Source organism: Apteryx mantelli, chromosome 3, assembly GCF_036417845.1.
Source record: "Apteryx mantelli isolate bAptMan1 chromosome 3, bAptMan1.hap1, whole genome shotgun sequence".
Taxonomy (NCBI): Eukaryota; Metazoa; Chordata; class Aves; order Apterygiformes; family Apterygidae; genus Apteryx; species Apteryx mantelli.
Window position 1 is genome coordinate 133,269,581 of NC_089980.1, and position 20,841 is coordinate 133,290,421.

The following is a 20,841-nucleotide window of genomic DNA, read 5'->3' on the forward strand; positions in this document are numbered from 1 at the left end:
TTTGAAACTTCAAGTGATGCCATCTTTGTGGAGGCTATTTCATTGAAATGTTTCCTGTCCTCAGAGAGGTGGTGAGAAGCCACTGATAACAGAGCCTGTAGCTTTAAAGAATCTCAATGATTTTTTTTCCCAAAAGTGGGAAAAATGTTACTGAAGAAAACAATACTTGTAATTTCTTGGGCTGCTGTCTGTCTCGCTTCTTGCATGTAAAATGGACACAATGATACATACGTCTATTTGTTTCTAAGAGTGTGATACCCTCTGCTGGCAAATATGTGAATATATAAAGCAATACGCTTTACGATCAAAGCTGAAACATCCCTTTAACAAAACAGGTTTCCTTCTGTCAACACAGTTTTCTGTTACAAATGCAGCATTGTCAAAAGAGAAGTGTTTCACAGTAACCTATTGATTTTGACAAAGTTTTCATGGAAAAATCTGTATTTTTTCTGGATGAGTTAAAATTACTTAGAAGTGAAATGCTTTAACTTTGCAGAGAAAAACAGTACTTTTTTCTGGATTCATGCAGTACTTCATTAGCCACATGCCATTATGTTTTATGCCTGGCACAGAAGCAGGTGATAACCTTCTTGTGCAAGTCTGCATGGCAATATGTTATTGATCATGATTCATTTGCTCACCAAAGGTATTTGGCATCTAGCCTGTCCTTCTTTAATAGTTCCCTGAATTTCGGATTCTTTTTTTCCATCTTTGTTTTGCTAACTTTTCTGTCTTATAATATAAAAACGTTGAAAGGTTTGGAACAGGCTGGCTAGGGCTGTAAGCCCAGAAGCAAACATACTCATGCCATATCAAAGTTCCACTACTTTTAAGCTTCTTGAAAGGGAAGGAATTGATTCCAGATTCTCAGGATGTGGCAAGCTGTGTTTAAAGAAAGTGTGTGCGTTTATTATTTCAAGTCAGTTCAATTACAACGGGCTTGATTCCTTCCACCCCCCATGTCACTCGATAATTTTATAACAGGCTTCTCTGAAGGAGTGGTCTTCTCATCACAGTCATAGTTCCTTGTCTTGCTTAGATAGTGCAGCTAGGTTATTCAGTCCTCCAACCATTATCACTAGACTCCACCGCCGTACTTGAAATTAGAAGTGTTAATTCACCTCATGGCTGATACAAGAACAGGAGTCCTTGGAAGAATTCAGTGATAGTAGTCTTAAAAATGATTTTCTGGATGCTCTTGCTTAGGTTTAAATTGCTTAAGTTTTCACAATTAGTTTGAAAGTTTTTGGTTGTTTAATGATTGTTTTATATCGAGACTGAGACCTTGTCTGAACAGAGGAAAGGAAATCAGGACCTTGTGAGAGTTTACTTTGATTCTTCTTGTTGATGTTGAGCAAATCACTCAGGCTCTGTACAGTAACCAGGGTAGTAACAATTTATCTATTCATTCAAGAAGGATGAAATTTAATTAATTGGAATACTGTGTACATATTCTGTATTATGATTATTATTTTTTCTTGCATGCCTGTATACTGCAAATGAAGGGGACAGCCTATAGTAACCACCCATTAACAGTTCCTCCTAAAATTGTAAGTTCTTTGGCTCATAGAATGAGCCCTTTGATTTCATTTATGAGTTTAAAAAGTTGTTCTTGAATTGAGTTCTTAGGGGGCACTAGCTCCAGTGTGGGTGGGCGCATTCATTAGTGGTACGGAAGGATATTTTACTGTGCTGCTCTTCAGAAGGCTCTGAGCTGGGAGACCACCAACATGATTTCATTCATTGGAATTTCCAGCCGTCTGACCAGAGGATTCCACTTGTCTGGTTTGGATTTACATCAAGGAGCCAAAAATAAAAGAACATTTAAATCATTAATTTACATGTGATTAAATACTGTTCACCTTCTTCAGTAGCTGCATCACACTTTGTGGTTAAGCATGTGAGGTGGGAAATGCCTCTCTTTATGTGCTGTGTGTGTAGTTATATAAGAGATATGCACACACAGATACAGGTCTTGAATCTTAAGCTGACCTACATCAGTTTTATGCTGCTTTAAATTCACTGAGTTCATGGAGCTGTTCCGGCTGAGAGAGTCAGACCCGCTGTATAGGCACGTGCACAGTCTGGACGGTGTGCTCTGATCCTTTCTAGAAGCCATCACAGATCTCCTTAAATAAGCGGAAAAACACCTCAGTTCACTTCAAAAACCTATGTAGAATACTTACAATAATAATGGCTCTGTGGTGCAGATCCTTCCTAGACCTGAGCCTTTGCATGTAGCGAGGGCAGGAGGCTTCTTGATGCTGTGGGTCAGCCTGTGTCGTCCTGACAAGCGTGGTCTAGTCTACCCTACAGAAGCAGATAGGCACAGGGGAGCAAAACACCTTTCCCTAAGGCACCTCCGCCCTTTGGTAGAGCCATAAGTTTTCCTACACCATGATGATTTTAAGTTTTCTCTGTCATGCAACCAAGAAAGACTAGAAATAGATTTTAAAATCATTTTAGAGAAAAAGACGTACTTTATGATGGGCTTTCTAGCTATGGATTGTTTCAGGATGACGGATCTTTAACTGTGGCATTCTGAAGCACAAAAAGAGCTATTTCAGAGCATTTTAAACAAGTTTTTATGGCTCCATCTGAGCTGAACACTGTTGGGCTCGCGGTAACTAAAGTGCCTGGCAGCATTACAAAACCAGTCGTAATATAAAAAATACCCACTCTTTAAAACATATGTAAAATAGCTTTTCTGCAACATTTGTGGCCCATAAAATACCAAATACATGTTGGTGAGTGTGATATAAAGTTTTATTGCCATTCATTTGGGATGACCCATATAACTCACTCATGATATGTTAATAAAACTGTTCTCCGCACTGTCTCTTTATAAAAACACTCATATAAAGACCCCTGAAATAGTGCTGAGAGCTATGTGCTAACTTGTTAAGTAATGTGATATTTCATTTATCATCCATCCTAGAGCACTTTATCTTTTTTCTGCCCCCTAATGAAAGTCTGGTTCTGAAATGCTCAGAAACTTCAGTTTACAAAATAGTTTTGCTTGAGAATAATTTTTTGAAAATTTTTCTCAAAATTATGGTGACAGGAGGCCTAGCACAGTCAATATTCTGTCTGGTACCAGTGACAGGTTTAAGGACCAATATCTTCTGACCTGCCAAAACTAAGAACTGAAATTTATGCCATTAGAAGGAGGAGGTTTTCAGTTTTCTAAAATGATAACAAACCATAATCTTAGCCTTGGAAGTATGTACGTTACTAGGGAAAGTTTCTGAAAGTTTTATCATTTAGAGGTTTTTTCCTCCCTCTGAGACCTTTTAACTTTAAATTACTAAGGAAGGTATGTAGCTGTCCTGATGGAAATAGGTGAAAAATACTATTTAAGAACAAAACAAAAACAGAACTGAAACTCCCAGTAAATCCATATGTGCTCAGACTGTAAGCTCTCCAAGCAGTGATCTCTGTCTTTGTGTATCCACCATTTAGAGCAACGGGGTGCAGGTCCCGATTAGCACTCTTAGATGCAGCCACTCTGGGAACAGTAAATATTTACTACTAATGTATTAGCAGACATAATTTTCTTATAAATTTATGTATTCCTATTTTTTAGCTTTGAAACCATTGCATACCATGGAGAGAGAGAACGAAAGAATATATGTATGTTTGTGTGTGTGGATGTATATGTATGAGAGAGAGAGTATGCGAAGCCCTAAAAAACAGCTGAATATATATCTTGAAGTCAGTGAGGTTCACTATATGCTTAAATTAAGACATGTTCTTAAGACCTTTGCAGAATCAGGGCCTATAAGCACAGTCTAAGCCTAGACTGAAAGACATGCAATAGGAACGGTAGCTGGCAGACGCTTTTTTTAAGAAGGAATTATTTCCCCTGTGTGTTTGAATATTCCTCCAAGTGCTGCTGGCTTAACTGGGATGCTTTGTTCTGTTTCCCAGCCGAGCTCCCTTGCTTGCACACAGGAGCAGTAGCACAGCTGGAAATGGATTAGAGCAATCTGGCGGCAGCGGTCCTGGGAGGAATTAAGCGCCTTGCTGCTGGAATGGGAGGCCTAAATTACATTATTATTTAGAATTCAGTTTTAACTTCATTGCTCTACCGTTCGCACTGGTGCGTAACTCCACTTATTTCAGTATTCTTGGTGCATCTTAAATATATTCCCCTCAGCAAGGATTTAGATGAAATTATGTCCTTACTCAGTAAAGTGTCCAAATCTTATATGAGCAAATGCCTAGATTTAAACACCCAGCTAGTTTTTTTCCCCCAAGAGAATTGTTCACAGGCTTATATTTAGCAATGGTAGAACAAGATATCACATGATAGAGAACCCAGTGACTGGCTCCTGATTTCACTGAAGTCAGTTTGCAAAACTGTTAGTGACTTCAAAGGGAAAAGAACTGGCCCAGAATCCTTTTTTCCCCAAACATATTTTTTGTTTTATGCATGCAAATGTTCTTCATAAAATAACTGGGAAAAGAAGAATGAAACATAACTGAAAATCAATGTTGCTAATTTTCTTTATTAGACCAGATCTTAAATACTTGACCTTTATCTTAAAAGCGGTGCTGGTAATAAGGTGACTAAATGAGACCCGGAGATGTAATTCTTTTCTGAATATCTGGATTCTTCTGACTGCAGAAAAAGTTTCAGAATTTCACAGTGTCTGAGGCTAGAGAGACCTTTGGGTTATTTATTATATGTCCTGCATATGACAGCCCAAGCAATTTTGCACATTGAGCACATATATTTTAGTATTTCAGTCCTTTAGCTGAAATACTATGCCTGTAAATAAAATAATAAATACCTATAGCCTCAGCTATAAGCTGTTGTGTGTCACAGGCAGAGATCAGGAGAAACGAATTGTCTTTGGTGCACAATGCCCTTGTAAGAGGAGGAATTTACTGGATGAGAGATGCGCAGATGATTGTAGTAGCTGGTCCATATTCTGCACTGAAGGGAAAGGTGAATCCCTGCTGATTCAGGCAGTCAGATCTGAAAGAAAATTCTTTCCTGGGCCTTAATCTGGAATCAGGATGACTCTGAACATGTGAGGAGGCATCTACTCGCCAAGACTTTCTGCACCACTCCAAGGCAATGATCCACCCAGCAGAAAGTCCAGCTGTTCCCATTTCTGGCAGAGAATGACCAGATGGTCATGGATAAACCCTATAACACGTCTGATTAATTGTATATTGGGAGGAAAGGTTTGGTTGTCTTTGCAAATGTCTCAAGTCTCGAAGCAGATCTAATTATGATCATTATCTTAATGGCTCGTAGCAAACAGGCATTGAGGGCAGTACAGGCGATCCACCTCTGTCCTTGTTCAAGACATAAAAGATGATATTAGAGATTCATAAGTGCCTAGGCCATGACCTACCTGTGTGACTCTATCCCTGTCCACCCCAGTGGTAGCATTTCTCCCAGAACTGTGTTAAAACTTGCCTTGCCTTCATCTCTTCATAAACACCTCAGGAAGTTAATCGACCTCCCCTCCATCCTTGTTTGTCGCTTAAACTGTTCATTGCTTTAACAATGAGGAAACAGACTGATTTCAAACTTGAATTTGTCCAGCTTCCAACTATTAGACCTTTTCATGCCTTGTCTGCAAGGCTGGAGGACTCCCTCGTGCTTATCAGCTATTTTTTCCTGGGCGAGTAGCTGACACATCAGCCTCTCAACCTTCTCTGAGATGCTGAATAAATAGGCTCTTCAAACCTGATATTTTGAGGCTTGTTTTCCAGTCCTTGAGCACTATTATTGTTCTCCTTTGACCTCTCTCTGGAATTTCCAAAGCCTTCTTTAACTGGGGACACCAGAACTGGGAAGAATGTGTTTTATATTTGTTGCAACAGGGCTGTTGCAACAGAGGGAAAATGACCTCCCTACTGCTACTTGAAATTTTTTTATACATTCAAACATAATTATAAGTCTTTTTGCTACTTCTTCTCTCAGAGATCTTAAGTTGAGGCATAATCATGATGATCATGATTATGTCATTTTGTGGGGCTTGAAACAAAAATCTCAAAAGCAGAGAGACAATGGCAAAGGAGTGAGATTTGGTTCATTTGTCTGTCTCATCACCTCATTCGTTCTGTATCTCAGTGGCCATTTTTGAATACAAAAGGCAGAAAATACTAGAAACATTAGAATAAAAAAATTAAGGCTGAGATTTGCTAAGTGAACTGAGAGTTTGGGGAACTTGATAAGCTTTAAAATTTTGTCCTCAAGTTCTGCTAGCTATGATATCTAAATTTATATATACTTCTAGTAATTACATAGTGCCATATAATGGACAGACATTGTCTTAAGGAATAGACAGTTTAAAGAACAGTACATTACACTAGACTATAATCATCTCCCTCTGTCTCTCTGCAGATCTTGAGCCACTTTGTTTAGATCCAGTAAGTTATACTAAGACTGACAAGTGGCACTAGAGGAAAATCAGACTTTTCCCAGTCTCTAAGTATGATACACTGCATGTATATATGAATACAGTATTGCTGAGTTTCCATCTCATGTATCTTCACTCTACCACTGTATGAGTGAAACAACTTAGTTTAAATCTGTGGAATGTAATTGGGATTATACTGTTGTAAATAAAAGCAGAATTTTTCCACTATGCATATAGAATTGAAAGAAATTGATATTAAATATACAAGCATCAACAGCTTGTTTAGGAACAATTTTGTTTGCTTAAATGTTAGAACACAAGGGGTCCCCATAGCACTGTCACTGAAGTTCAGTTGTACTGTATCAGAAGCTAACTTTAGCCTTATTTTAACGCAAAAACATTCTGTAGTTAGTTTTTCTTTGTTAGTTCCAGAATTATCTTGTTTGCCCTTTGCTAGTTAAACAAAACTACACTCTGAATAAACACACAGCATCTTAAAAATCAAGATATTGGAGTGATAATCTCGTACTATAAGTAAGTGGCTTTATAATGTGTGGGGATTGATTTTTTTTTTCAGGGTTCTGATGCAAATCAGCTGCTGCTTGTCTGCACTTGGTATAGGGACACCTGTACAAAAGTACTATCACAGAGGTCAGCATCAGGCCCTTGGGGATGTGCTTTAGAAACGATGCTTGTCACTTACGTGCTGCTACACAGTTAAGATGATTTGTGAAATGCAAGTTAGGTACTGTTCTTCCTGGGGCACTTGTAGGCCAGTAATTTTACATTCAGTTGCTTCCTGCCCTCAGGGTCATTTCAACTAGCAGGAGACTTGGAAATGAACACTTTTTGGGGGTGTCATTCTAACACCTGTGTTTTTTTCTTTAAAACAGCATTTGAAGGTGCTCCAAATACATTCTTCACAATAACTTTACAAATCCTACATTTGTTTTCTGCCTTCACTGTAAAACTGACTAAGCAAAGTGGAGGAAGAGATCTGAGTTTTTAATCTAGAGCTAGAACCAATTCAAAAGCCAGTCTTTCTAGATGCTTGAAAAAGTGTGTTTAATTTTCTTTTTAATGATATTATCAATGCACCTGTTTCTCTAGGTGTTATTTGGAAGTAGGACAGATGTTGTCAAAAAAAAAAGGACATGCCTGTTCTTTTTGTGATATTTACAGTCTGACTGACATGGAGAAAGAAGAACACAGAACCGATATTCCTAGGTTTTCAGATTCAGATGCTTCACGCAGCATTTCACGAGAATATCCCCCTTTCTATCCCCCTCTAACCTGAAACAAATGTCCATGGCTGGTCCATTACTGCTTTTAGCAATGTCAAGTTTGGTAGAAGAGCTACCAGGTTGAAAGTCTAGTTGTGGGAGAGGCAAAAATTGACCCACTGTGTGATTCAACATAGCTGGAAAACAGTCAACTCTCCAAAACTGACATAGTCCCTATCTCCAGAGTACCTCAAAATATTTGATGTATTTATTTCTGCAATGTCTGAGGTGGTTGAAGAGGGATATTATCCTTACTTTGCCTATAGGAAGTTGAAACACAGAGAATTTAAATCTTTTTTGTAATATCATGTAGAAAATCTTGGGAAGAACAAACTTGAACTCATGTCTCCTAAATTCATGTAAACTTTTTAGCCCACAGATCATCATGCTCTGGCTGAGGAAAGGGTAGGTGGGGATTAAAGATTTCTACTCAGTCTCTCCCCTGTGTATAACAATGTACCTTCCGTGAATTTTTTTAGACAGGTCTGCTAAAGTATCCCAAACCTTTGGGAAGAAGCTCTGATTGAATAATCCACATTGTCAAGAGTTTGTAGATGGGCTGGGTAGGGAAGGGAAGAGAGGGTAACAAGGGAGGGATCATCTCTCCTAAGTTTGTTGGTCTAAAAGATAGACATCAGTCAGTCACTCATCTTGGCTCCTTTTGTGATCAGTACAGAGAGACATAAATCTGTCTCTGAAATGCAGTTTGATTCATGTAAAATTGAGAGAACTTCTGGAGATGCCTAACTTTCATCACTGTCTATAAAGGAGGCCAGACGAACTAGCTGGACTAGATACCTAACATTTAGATGGCTCAAGTTAGGAAAGGTGAATCTTACCCTTAAGTAAATTAAGCACTTAGGTCAGTAAATTTTCGATGCGTCTGTGTTCCTAGGATTGCTTTGGGCATCTAATCACTGTATTTCAGCACTGTGTTCCCTAGAACCTTGGCTGAACTGCTACTAGGGTTTATCACCTATGTTTCTCTCACTGGACCTACACAGAACATATGTGCCAACTTATATGCAAAATATTTGCCTATTTTTGCCTGGTTTAGACCATGTCTGAGAGGCAGCCTGTGGCGAAAGTTGCTTGGTTGTTTGCATGTGTGTGCACACCTGCATCATATGACTTCTCCCACTCCAGGTGTATCCTCACCTGAACACTTATCAGGAGTAAAAGATCCCTCTTTAAATTCCAGGTCTGACTGATGCGGAGGAAGAATATGAACTCCTGTCCCCTAAGAGAAAACCCTAACCAGTAAAGTTGAGTACCTGAGGAATGAGAGATGCAACTCTTTCTCTCTCTTTGGTGTACACAATTAGATATTCATCAATTCATTAAGCGGGTAGAAACAGACAGATTGCAACTTTTCAGTGTGGCTGTGTGGGCATTTAGCTTTATTGTGGGAACATGCTCAAGTCTCTGTTCCAGTGAATATTGAATTATTTATCTAGAGTAGAACATCTTTAATAGGAGAGATGACTTATCCCAGAAACTCCCTTTGGCCCAGAGTTAGGCATCTAAATGCCTTGGATGTATGGGAGCCAAACCTCCATCCGTCTCCTCTGCATTTCCTATGGCTAGCTTGGTCACTACCCACTCACTGGCTGCTCGATATATCCCTGGATTCCTGCTCAAAGCTGGCACTCCCACAAGGCAGAAGTATGCTTGGAAATTGGATGCTGCCATGCTCAAATTTGCAATGTACTTGCCCTTTGGGAAGTTAGTGCTAAGTGTTTAAATGGCTTTTAAAAAATGGGAGATTTTATCCTATATCACTTGGGTGAACTGTGAAATTATATTCAAAGGGTAGGATTCATCTCTCTTAAATTCACCGCCCTGGAAGTTAGGTGTCTAGTCTGAGCTAGTCCTTTAGGCTTCCTCTAGAATTGGTGTAGAGAGAAGGGCGTGTGCAGAGTGAGTCACACCAGTTTAAATCAGGTGTCTCAGGCAGTTGGAAGGACTTGCCCTTTGGAGATGCTTAGTACTTTAGAGCAGAAAGAGAACCTACTTAACTAGCTTAGACAAGACGTTTGACTTTTAAATGGCTAAGCAGAGGAGGCACTCAAATCTCAAGGGTTATACTGAAATCATAAGGAGGGACACAAACTGTTCAATGTGTAGTCTAGTGACATGCATGTTGCTGTAGGAACTCTTCCATGTGAGAAGGATTAATTTATTCATTGTATATATTTATTAAAGTTGCAGTATTCTGTTGATCCTGCTTGAAAAAATGAGCAGGATGGAGAAAAAAGAGAGTGAAAGTATAAATCCTTGCTCTTTAATCAGAGTGTTAGACCAGTAGAATGATTTTCTTACCTTAAATTGCTGTTTCTTAGCTGGTTTCCCTCTCCTACCAGAAAACAGTATTGGGTCTCATATAATATCAAACCGTGAATCTGGAAGTGATCAGGAAAGGTGGTTTGTTTTTTTAAAGGAAAAATAAATCTCAGATTGTTTGTGGGAGACTGTGAATATTTATGTACTGTTCCCTCTTTTCCCTCATTGCATATTTCACCAAGTTCATTTGCGTGTGTTATGAGATAAATCTTACTGGAAGGCAATGGAAGAAAGTAGTAAAAAGAAAAAGCATCAGTCAGTTATCCAGAGCAGCAGCAGGAATCATTGTTCATTTTGTACATGGATTATTGTTTGTTGAACTTTCATGGGCTTGACAATTAAGAAACTTGCAGTTCTGCTGAGGTCAGTCTCAGGTGGTTTCAGATGACAGCTACAGAAGCATTTGTGTTGCTGGGCTTTGAAAGCTTTGAAGCCTTGTTGTCACTGGGCTTTTGCTGGTAATTTCTTATGAAGATGGTCACATATATTTTACTCTGGATTGAACAAAATATTTTGTGACAAAAAGTTTATCTGACAAAAATACCATGGGGGGAGTGGTTAACCTGAATTATTGGCAAATGCGGGTGGAATTTGTTGAATCATGACTTGTTTTGAAAAGTAAAAATATTTTCTCTTAATCTTTTTGAAACACAAGTTTCTTTTTTCTTTTGGAAATGAAATTTTATTTTTAAAGAATATTAACATTTTAAAAGTGTTACGAAAATGATTGAATAGCTAGTAACGAGTTATTTAACCAACCATCCCAAAACATGTTTTCTTTTTATTGTTCTGTTTGCTTGGAAAGTTTGTGCTAGTTAATTTTAAAAATTTAAGCATTTTTGCTTTGGTTTGACTTAAATCAAATAGTTTTTATATTGAACTTAGCCAAAGAATCCGTTATTCTTATTGCTCTTATTGTGCCCTCTATGCTCTGCATCTCCTCCTGTAATAACTAACAAGTAAAATCCTCAACCTGCAGATGGATCCACTCAGGCATATTTTCAGGCAAATAAAATAGAGTCATCTCACCTAACTTTAGCTATTTTAAATTTAGGTAGCCAGTCTGTCTATTCTCAAAAGAGGGAGAGAGGCTCCTCTGGTGGGTAGTTCAGCTTTTCCTAGGCTTCTATTTTAGGATGGAATGATTTGCCTTTCAGTGGCTCCTTCAGGCCACATAGATCGACGCTTATGTTCTTTGTCTGCTTTGTTATTTCTCCTCATCCCAGCAAGGAAGGGAATATTTGGAGTTCAAGGAAGGGGAAGAAGAGTCCTTGTCTGACCTTTGTAAATGTTGTGGGTGTGGGCAGTCTGAATCAGTTTTACTTTTTCCAAACCACTTTTCTTTTACTACTTTCTAGTTACTTTCCATTTTGCTTCAGCCTTATTTGACCCATAGAAAATAGAGATGGAAAAGACCTATGACGTTTGAAGTTTTATGGCCAGTATTATTTTGGAGGTCAGAATAACTGATTATAAGAATCCCTTTTGGCTTTAAAAGCTGTTGAAGAAATCTTAACCCCACTGAAGTCAACAGCAGAACTTCCACTGGCTTCAGCATGGCCGGAATTTCACCCTAAGTACCTAGTAATGAATCTTTGTCATCTGGCCCTCCCCTTGACTTGCAGGATTGCTCCATGCATTATATTTTCCAATGTTTTGTTCAGTTGTGGTATAAATGTTTCAAGACACAAGGATTTCTCTTTGTCCCCTGGAAATAGTTGCACAGGCTAATAGTTTAAGGAAGTTTTTTGCTTGAAGAGTTGAGTAACAGAGCCAAAGTCTGTTCTTGGTTGAACTGGAGTAAATATGGAATAGCTTGTTGACAATGTGGAGTTACTCTTCTTTTATGTCAGTGTAACTGAGAGCACAATTTTGCCAATTATTAACTTTTGTTACATTATTTGTAATTCTGTGAGTGTCAGGATTTGTTAATCTCATTGTTCAACATCAAGTAACCTTTTGCTGAAAACAGAGCGTCATTGTGAATTAGGTATCATCAACTAAATTGAACCTCACCCTGTGCATTTGACAGATGGTAATACATTCATTAAGTGTTCTGTGGTTACTTTGAGGTTGGAAAGTGCTATTTTTCTAGCTTCTAACTCAAGATTCCTAAGTAAAGTTGTATAAAAGCATGATTTTGAAGGGGGAAGGAAAATCACAAAGAGCTCAGGAGGTTTTTTAATACTACTATATTTATTTACTTTTGGTGGAATGACATAGCAGGACCATGATTGCTCTAAGTTGTCTTTGGCAACATAAATAGTCCAGAACAGAGTAGTGATGGATGTGAGAGGTGGTTCCACCGTGTATTTTGTATCTACACAGGTAGAACCTCTTGGAATCTGAAGTTATGTGAAATACATCACTGTGAAGGCAATACAGTGGTAGTGTCTTTGTGCCTGGGTGATTTCACTGTCCAGAAAGATGTTTTTTTCAGTTCAGACTTCTGCAGTTGTTGCAGTGATAACCTGATGACAGGACTCCTCTTGCAGAGCTGGTTACATTCTGGATCTCTAAGTTGAGTAAGGTCTACAGGGTGGGGAAGTAATTGAAAATAAGAGTCTTAAAATCAACGTAGAGCTACATTCTCTGGCATAGCCCCACTTTGTGTTGCAGTATTGAATCCTCCACCCTGCCATTACCAAGACAATGCAAGGCCAAGGTTAGACACTTAGGAAAAAGTTCCCGATATAGCTGACTTTGGAGCCACCCAAACTAACTGCAATACAGAGGAAAAGATTCCACTGACTACAGAGGAAGCTCAGGGTGGTTAATTCAAACCTACACATTTAACTTAAATTACTTTAGTGGAGATAAAATGCAATTTTCAATGAAGACTCAGCTGTTATCAACAAACCTGTTTAGTTGTTTAACAATGTTACCAAGGGGATAAGGTACCATGAGACTTAGCTGCCTAGCCTCTTCCGAAATTCTTTGTGGCAGTATATTCGCAGGTGGGGAATCAGTCACTTTTTAATCAGTCACGTCACTTTAAATGTCTTCAGTTAACTAGTGATGGACTTGTACTCACTGGACTCCTGCCCGGGTGAGTGCCTGCTGTCCCCTAAGTTCTCGATGGAGACTGCCTACCGGCTCATGCAGATTTTCACAAAATAGCAGTAGTATGGGAGATTCAGAATGAAATCTCTTTTCTGCGTGGTTTGTTCAGTAATATGAATCTGGACATCTCTTTACTCAGCAAGGGTCCCAAAACCTTCAGAGCTGTAGAATATTCAAAGGAGGGTGTTTCTTGTCTCTGTTTACTTTTTTTTCCACGTTTCATAGAACGCTTAAATATTGACTAGATAAGAGAGGAAGCATGAGAGCTAGTTTTTCAGGCTTTCTCCTTTGCTGCCAGGCTTCAGTCATGGTCCACTGAATGCTAAATCATTTATGGAAAGTGAAACAGTTCAACAGGAGAGCCACATGGATTACCTGGTACTCTACTGGCTAGGGATTTCACCTGGGAGATCTGGACTGACACCATGTTGAAGAGACATTTGAAACTCAGTCTTCCGCATTCCAGGAAAATGCTCTCCCTTTACCCTTGGTAAAAGTACAGCACTTCCCCATATCTTTTGTGAGAAATTAAACTGACCTGACATTAAATGACCTGCTTTAGGTACCTGTCTTTTGGGAGGAGTCGCTGGCGAATTCTGGCATAAGGTGGATTCCCCCACCAGGCTAGAATTAGGCACTTAACTCTCTCTCTGGGATGTGGGGCTTAGAAGCCTCTTGCTTCAATATTTTATGGACTACTTTCCAGATTCTCCTATTCAGGGTATGGATTTCTCTTAGCACCTTCTTTAGGAATCTAAGACTTCCTATCCATTATATAGATAAATCTGGATGTTCACCTCATGGCAGTGACAGGATACCTAAAAATTAGGGTTTACAACATGGATGTTTGCATATGGATTTACAAAAAAGCTTTGAAAAACATTTAAAGGTTTTAAAATCTGACCCTGATCATCTAAACTCCATTTAAAAATGGAATTTCAGGCTCTTAATTCTCTTAGATTTTCAAAATTCTGTCATTGCTCAGTTTGGAAGAAGGGCAGTTCTCCCTTGTTCTCTACTGTTTCATATTCATGGTTGTTTTGGGAGATTTACTAAGATCAGGAGGATTTTGATTAATTAAATAGGGTCATACAATACACTGGTGTCACAAATAGTGGTCCAGGTCTTCATTATCAGAATATGAGATGTGCCTGACCCTTGTGGTGATTTCACTGGTAGATCTTAGGATCCTGTTGGTTCCAGCAGAGCCTATGGAGTAGGTCACGGATGTGCTGAACCCTGAACACATGCTTATTTTTGGCCCCAAGTAGTCGTGTGCAAGTGCCAAGTATGGATTCAGATACATGTTTTTCTCACTGTCACAAATAGGCTTCACTCCAAGCATTGTTTTTGAGACAGCCATGACGCACTTTGATAAATCAATAAGAGGGGAAGAAAAGAAAAAGAAAAATCCTAATAAGTTCCAGAAAAGAGTTACATAAATACATCTCACCTGCTGCTCCTGTCCTTATAAACAAACCTAACTGACCCTGTAAGCTAGCACAAAGCATCTAACGTAGTGCTTCTACTGGAAATATTGAACAGATGACCTGAAGAACCAAAAATCTTACTGGGCAAAGGAGAATGCTGGAAAATGCTCAGTGTTAAGCCAGTTTTCTAAAATCCAAATGAGCAAAATTCAATTAAATTGCAATAATTTGATTCCATTGTCTCTAAATGAATTCATTGTAAGAGGACATAGTCTGAGGCTGACCAAGAGAAAGAGAACAATCTATTCAACAGGTGTTATGGGTCAAAACAAAAAGATTGCTAAATATTTCAAGTGTTGCCACATGGGGGTATATTACATGCCATGTAGTTATTACCCTTCAGTAGAAGTTGTGCTGCAGAGCACAGCTGCAGATGATTAAAGACACCACTGCCAGGATCTGACAGCAGAATGTCAGTGTCAAAATTCAATTTGAATTGATTAAATAAGGGATGGCAACACTTTTGTTTTATGGATGGCAACACTTCAGTCGCTTTAGATGCTATGCTTTCAGACATAAAATTCTTTCCCTCCCTGCTATGTTTGTTGGGGTGTTTTCACTTGGATCGCAGTCATTTCTCCAGTCAATCAATTAAGCCGTGATTTGCCACTGTGTCTAAGAGTCAGCCACAAAAGAGCTGGTATGGTTCCTTGGTGCTTGGCCAAGAGGCTTCAGTGGAAGCAAGACATCAGGCAGCTTAATCTGACTTCCACCACTGGCATAAGGTTTAATGGATGTTAGGGCATCAGAGAATGCATGTTCTGTGGTGTTCAGCTCCTGCTCTCTGAACGGCCCCGTACACACCGCCTTTCTCTCCGTGCCAAGAACACAGGAGTGGCTCTTAGCGGAGCCAGCAGAGCTACCTGTGCCAGCAAGCTGTTCTAAACGGGGCGATTTCTGCAGCCTTTTGAAGCTTATGTTGTGCTCTGCAAATATATTTGTCTCTATAGGCTTTGTAGTCTTACACGACATAAGTAACTTGACATATTGAATAGTCTCCCCTAAGTTAAATGGCAGTAAGTTACTCAGAGGTAAAAGATATTGCAGGATTAGGCCTAAAATGCTGACTCTGGGCCAGATCTGCAGCAGGTATAAATCACTGCAGGTAATTTTCACCAGCTGAAATTCTGGCCCTAAGCCCATGAGTCATGTTGTTATTTTTTCACATTGTAAATTCTTGCTGTTTCTTATTTATATTGCTTTAGCACTTTGGGGCTCTTGTCAGGGGCCAGGACCCCATCATGCTAGTCACCCTTCAAACACAGAAGCAAAAGATCCTTCTTGCCCCGGAGTGTTTTCAGTTTAAATAACTTGCACTCTCATTCAGCTTTCTATGAGTGTATTGTTACAAGTCATGTTTTTGTATGATCCTGATGGTAAAGCATAAGTACACAAATTCTGTACCCAGCTTGATATTTTCAAGTAAAAAAATTTGCACTCTACTGTATACTACCATATCTAGGTGACATTTTATGTATGGAGTTCATTAGAGCCACAGCAGTCTGGGTCATGGTTTTCAGTAATTCTTGAAATGAGAGGTCCAAAGTCTCTTCTCTGTTGTGACATATGAAAAAGAGAATTGCACCCAAACTGAACCCAAAGTAAGGAGAATCTTAAAACTGGTTGAATATCTCATCTGTTTTGTGTAGCTTTTTATTTAATTATCATCACGTTACTTTTATTTCAGTTGTTGTGTATCTTCCAACTTACTGAAGGAATCTAGCACCATAGAGCTCTGGCTAGCATCTTTGGAATTATTCCTATTGCCTCTAAGGGGTTTTAAAGTAATAAAACTACAACTTTTTAGAGCTAAAGTAATGCTAGAGAATTCCCATTCATTAGGGTCCCACCTGACTTCTTAGGAAAAATAATGTAACAGTGTACAGGGCTGCAACTTACTGTGTGGTGGCCTCAAGAAACCGAAAAATCACCCTAGGGTGAATGTGTATTATGGAAATATCATACTGACAACCAATTCTTTTCTTCCGCGATCTCTTTTTCTGGTAGTCAGGAGAAGGCATTGCATAACAGCTGCCTATATTGCCTTTTTCCTTTGCAGGATTAACTTTACCCTCAGGTAACTAACAACAAAGAAATGGCTCTTGCCTTTTCTCCAGGTATTGTCACAGCCATTGATGATGTGTGTTCCCAAATAATTTCTACTCTCCCCTAATCATTTATTTATTACTTTTGGCAAAGCCCTTGAAAAAGGTTTGGTGAAGGCTTTGAAGAAGCTGGATGACTATCTGAGAACCCCTCTGCCTGAGGAGATTGATGCAAACAGCACTGAAGAGGAGAAGGTGTCTAAACGCAGATTTCTGGATGGAGATGACCTGACTCTTGCTGACTGCAACCTTCTGCCCAAACTCCATGTTGTTAAGGTAAAAGGTGGCATGTGATAAAGAAGTCTTCTCTGACAATGATGTGCCCTCATTCATACATGTACTTTTGAGGTTGAACAGTGGTGCTGCTGCTTTATCTGCCAATCACTTATTTTCTATGTAAATGAGTCTGAGCTATGCAGTATTACAAATTTTTTTAGGCATTGGCCAAAAGTATAAAGGTGGATTATACAATGTATAAAGGTCCCTTGATTGTAAACTTTCCTGGCTTTCTGAAAAATCCATTTTCTTTTGGGTATATGTAAGATTTAAGGATCTGACCTGGCCCTCCGGTAATTCCTCAGAAAATTCGCCTTAACTGTGTAGGTAAAGGAAGCCATCTGTAAAGAGACATGGCCACCCGCTCATGTAAAGTGCACTCTGAGAGGGGCAGAAGACCACTGTGCTGTGTAACACCTAGGTCTTTCTTTCCTGTACTTACTAGCATGGATGAGCAAGTACACAGGTTAAATGAAATGAGTACAAGGAAGATTTATTCCGTCGCTCTGGCAGCTGAGCATAAAGCCAACATGTATATTAGCACACATATCTTAAGTTCTAGAAGATCAGGGTTTGAAGCACAGTTTTTTCTCTTCAGTATTTCCTATAGGTTAACTTAGGCAACTTAGTACATGAGGAAACAGAATGACACACTAGGTCACGTCATGGGTTAGCAGCAAAGACACTATTAACATAAAAGTATCCTGGTCTCTTATTTTCACCCTGCTGCAAGTAACAGCACAGTGTTTCGTATTAATTAGTTCCCATTATTCTTAAAAGTGATGTCAAACTTCAGTCAATTCCCATGCATTTGTAACTTGAGAACAGCAGTGCATCTTTTGTGGGGGGATTTTGTTCCTGCTGGTATTTCATAAGGAGAGGTTAACAAATCAAAATCACCACTGAGGTCCAGGATTCACGATGTACATGGTCACTGGCATAGTGCAAATGATGTACATCATCCTGACTTCTAAATGTTGTATTTATTTAATTTATCAGATTGCATATTTCTTTAGAATAAAGCAAGTACCTGGCGGCAGACCTTGGCAATCAAGAAAGCTAGGAAGTAAAGCCAAGTCATGTATCTAATTTGGCTCCATGAGCCAAAGCATAAACTGAGCCATGCAAGCTGACTGCACACATGTAAAAAGAAGAAAAAAAAAAAAGGTGCATAAGTCACCAGTTAAGAAATGTGATAATATCCTCACAGGTTTAGCTCTTTCTTTGGCTCGTCTGCACTGGTGACATTGGAGTCAGACAATGTAAAATTATTGTGTGGTCCCTTACTACTTCCTGACTACTTGAGATAAAAAGAAAGATGTCAAAAAAGAATTAAAAACTTTCTCAAACAGGAGAACCATAATAACCATAGGATATTGTCTGAAAAGTGTTTTATAGACAGAAGAGAAAGGTAAATTATAAAGACTTTTTCATTTGATGAAAGATGCTTACTGGAAGTTGTGAAAATACTGACTTAAATTGCTGAGCAAGCTTTATCCTCCCTGTGCGTGTGTGTAACATCATTGAAGGCAAGAATGCTTAATTAAATGCAGTTTAGGACAGAATTTGGCCTTGCTTATGCCAAATGGATCATAGTAATAAAAACAAATCATCATCATTTCTGAGAACATGACTGTCCTAAGAAATCTGAGATGGAAAACAGCTCTACCATGTACTTTAAAAATAGAGGGGAACTCTGTGGCACATATGTATGTAATTTGTGCCCAGGAACAATTTTATACTGTCAGAAAAATTAGAGATTGGAAGCATTCATTAAATCAGCTAATCCATCCCTTCCTATCAGCTAGCTCATTCTGTCACCACAAGATTATTCGATATGGTATATTCTTACAGGAAAACTGAAATGTCCCAATCCAGCAAGCTACTTAACCAACCAACTCGCTTTAAACACAAATACAGGTGCTTAAAATTAAGTACGCACTTAAATATTTTGCTGAATAAGGACCTGAGTGTTTTTAGTAATTGAGAATTTCCCTTGATAGACAATTTCCTAGTCTAACAAGTCTTTAAATAACCATTTTCTCCCCCAGCTTATCCTCATAATTCTATTTCTAACATTTGCTAAATCACCTTGGTTTCTCCATCATGGTACCCATATCAGCCTGGATTTTTCCTTTGCATGATCATAGAGAGATCCTTCCAGCAGCTGTAGGTGATTAAATCCTCTGACATCACTGGCCAAGCAAAATACATGTTTCTCTTAATTGTTACTAATACCTTTACCTTAAATCTATCTTCCTTTTATGATTTCAGCTGATCGGCTCTTATTTGGCACCTCAGCTTTAAGGAGAGACGTACATAAGAATGGTGGAAAACACCAAAAAATATGATGGTAAAATTAATTAACTCTTTAGGTAACATAAAAAGTCATAATTTGGTCATAGTTTCCAGGCAATTGCATTGGAGTCTACTTAGGTCAAGTAGCATCTTTGCAAGGTAGGGATGGACCAACGGTCACTTTTCAAAGTCTTCTATTATAAGTCTCTGAGCCTCCAAGCATTTCTCTCCTGTGCTATTATATGACAAGAAAGAGTAAGAAGCTGTCCAAAAAAAGAATCTAGAGATATATCAGCAGCAAGTTGCTTTTATTTTCTGTTTTGTCTTTGTTTTAGATTGTTGCAAAGAAATATCGCAACTTTGAGTTCCCAACAGAGATGACGGGGCTGTGGCGGTACCTGAAGAACGCTTATGCCAGGGATGAATTCACCAATACCTGTGCTGCAGACAAAGAGATTGAGCAAGCCTATGCAGATGTGGCCAAGCGGCTCAGCAAATCCTAACTGACCTCAGCAGAGGCTCTGTATCCCTGAGGGATCCCCATTTTACTGACTCTTCTCCTTGTTGCCTTAAGATATACTTATCATTGCGCTATCTGGTTGGCATCCCTATGATTCCACCTGTTAAAAGTGTGTTGATCCGGGACAAATTTGCTTCTCCCTGGAGAAAGCAAAGGCAACTCTAGTGCGGGGGGTAGAAACCCTTTGAAATCTGAACCTAAGATCTGGCACAACTAGTATTATTCACAGTCAGTATTGGAAATGAGTCCACCTTATTAGTTTCTTGTTTCATGCTGGAGTATCTCACCACCTGTTTTATTTGGAGTTTTAAAAATAAGATATTAGGTGAAATTTCAAATAAGTCAGTTAGGAGCATATCGAACTGGTTCTTCTCTAAGTTATTTCAAGGATGCCTTTTTCTAGTGTGATCTATCCACTGCTATTGGGATCCTTGAGGCAGGAGCAAAATATGAGTGAGGGCAAAAGAGTTTGACCCTAAAGGAGACATGCTTTTAGCAGTTATATTTAAAAACCTTTCTGAATGCATCCTCTCTCTTAGCAGGCCCAGGAGTTTATAAGATATTTATTTTTAACTTGGTGCAAGTGGGGAAAACCTGAACAAATATGTCAGATTTGCAGATGCTACTTTGCATAAAATTTACATGTTGCTTTTGGATCCAAACATTGAGAGGAAAGGAGAGTGAATGAACAATTGAGCAGGTAGCCCTTGGGAGAGTGGTACTAATATCCCCAGCAGATCTGCCAGTTGGTAGAGACACTGAGACACAACATTAACGGGGGCAGCATATTGACTCGAATGAATAGGCTGAATCTGTACAGCTAACCAAACCATGTAAGATATTGTTGTCCTGACTGTATGGTTGCCTGTTCTTTTATATTGCTATCTTGGGAAACTGGATGGGCAGGAGAAATATATTGCTGCATACAAATTCCAGGCAGGAGAAGCAATCTCTTCTGCTTTGCGCTCTGGATGGGTCGCTTTCAAGCACTCATCTTCCTTTCCAGGGAGCAGTTTGCTCTGCGAGGCTCAAGGAGGGCAGGCTGAAACAGAGAGAGGCACATTCCCAGCCAGAAAGTTG

General features: G+C 39.1%; 1 protein-coding gene across 1 annotated transcript in view; it reads left to right on the forward strand.

The window, feature by feature from the left end:
- The window catches only part of CLIC5 (chloride intracellular channel 5), a 71,854-nt gene extending 52,110 nt beyond the window's left edge, over positions 1-19,744 (forward strand). Inside the window, exons 5-6 of the mRNA XM_013955610.1 lie at positions 16,762-16,943; positions 19,577-19,744. Of these exons, the coding sequence (XP_013811064.1) occupies positions 16,762-16,943; positions 19,577-19,744 (350 nt within the window). The remainder of the gene's footprint in view (positions 1-16,761; positions 16,944-19,576) is intronic.
- Positions 19,745-20,841: the final 1,097 nt, after the last annotated feature.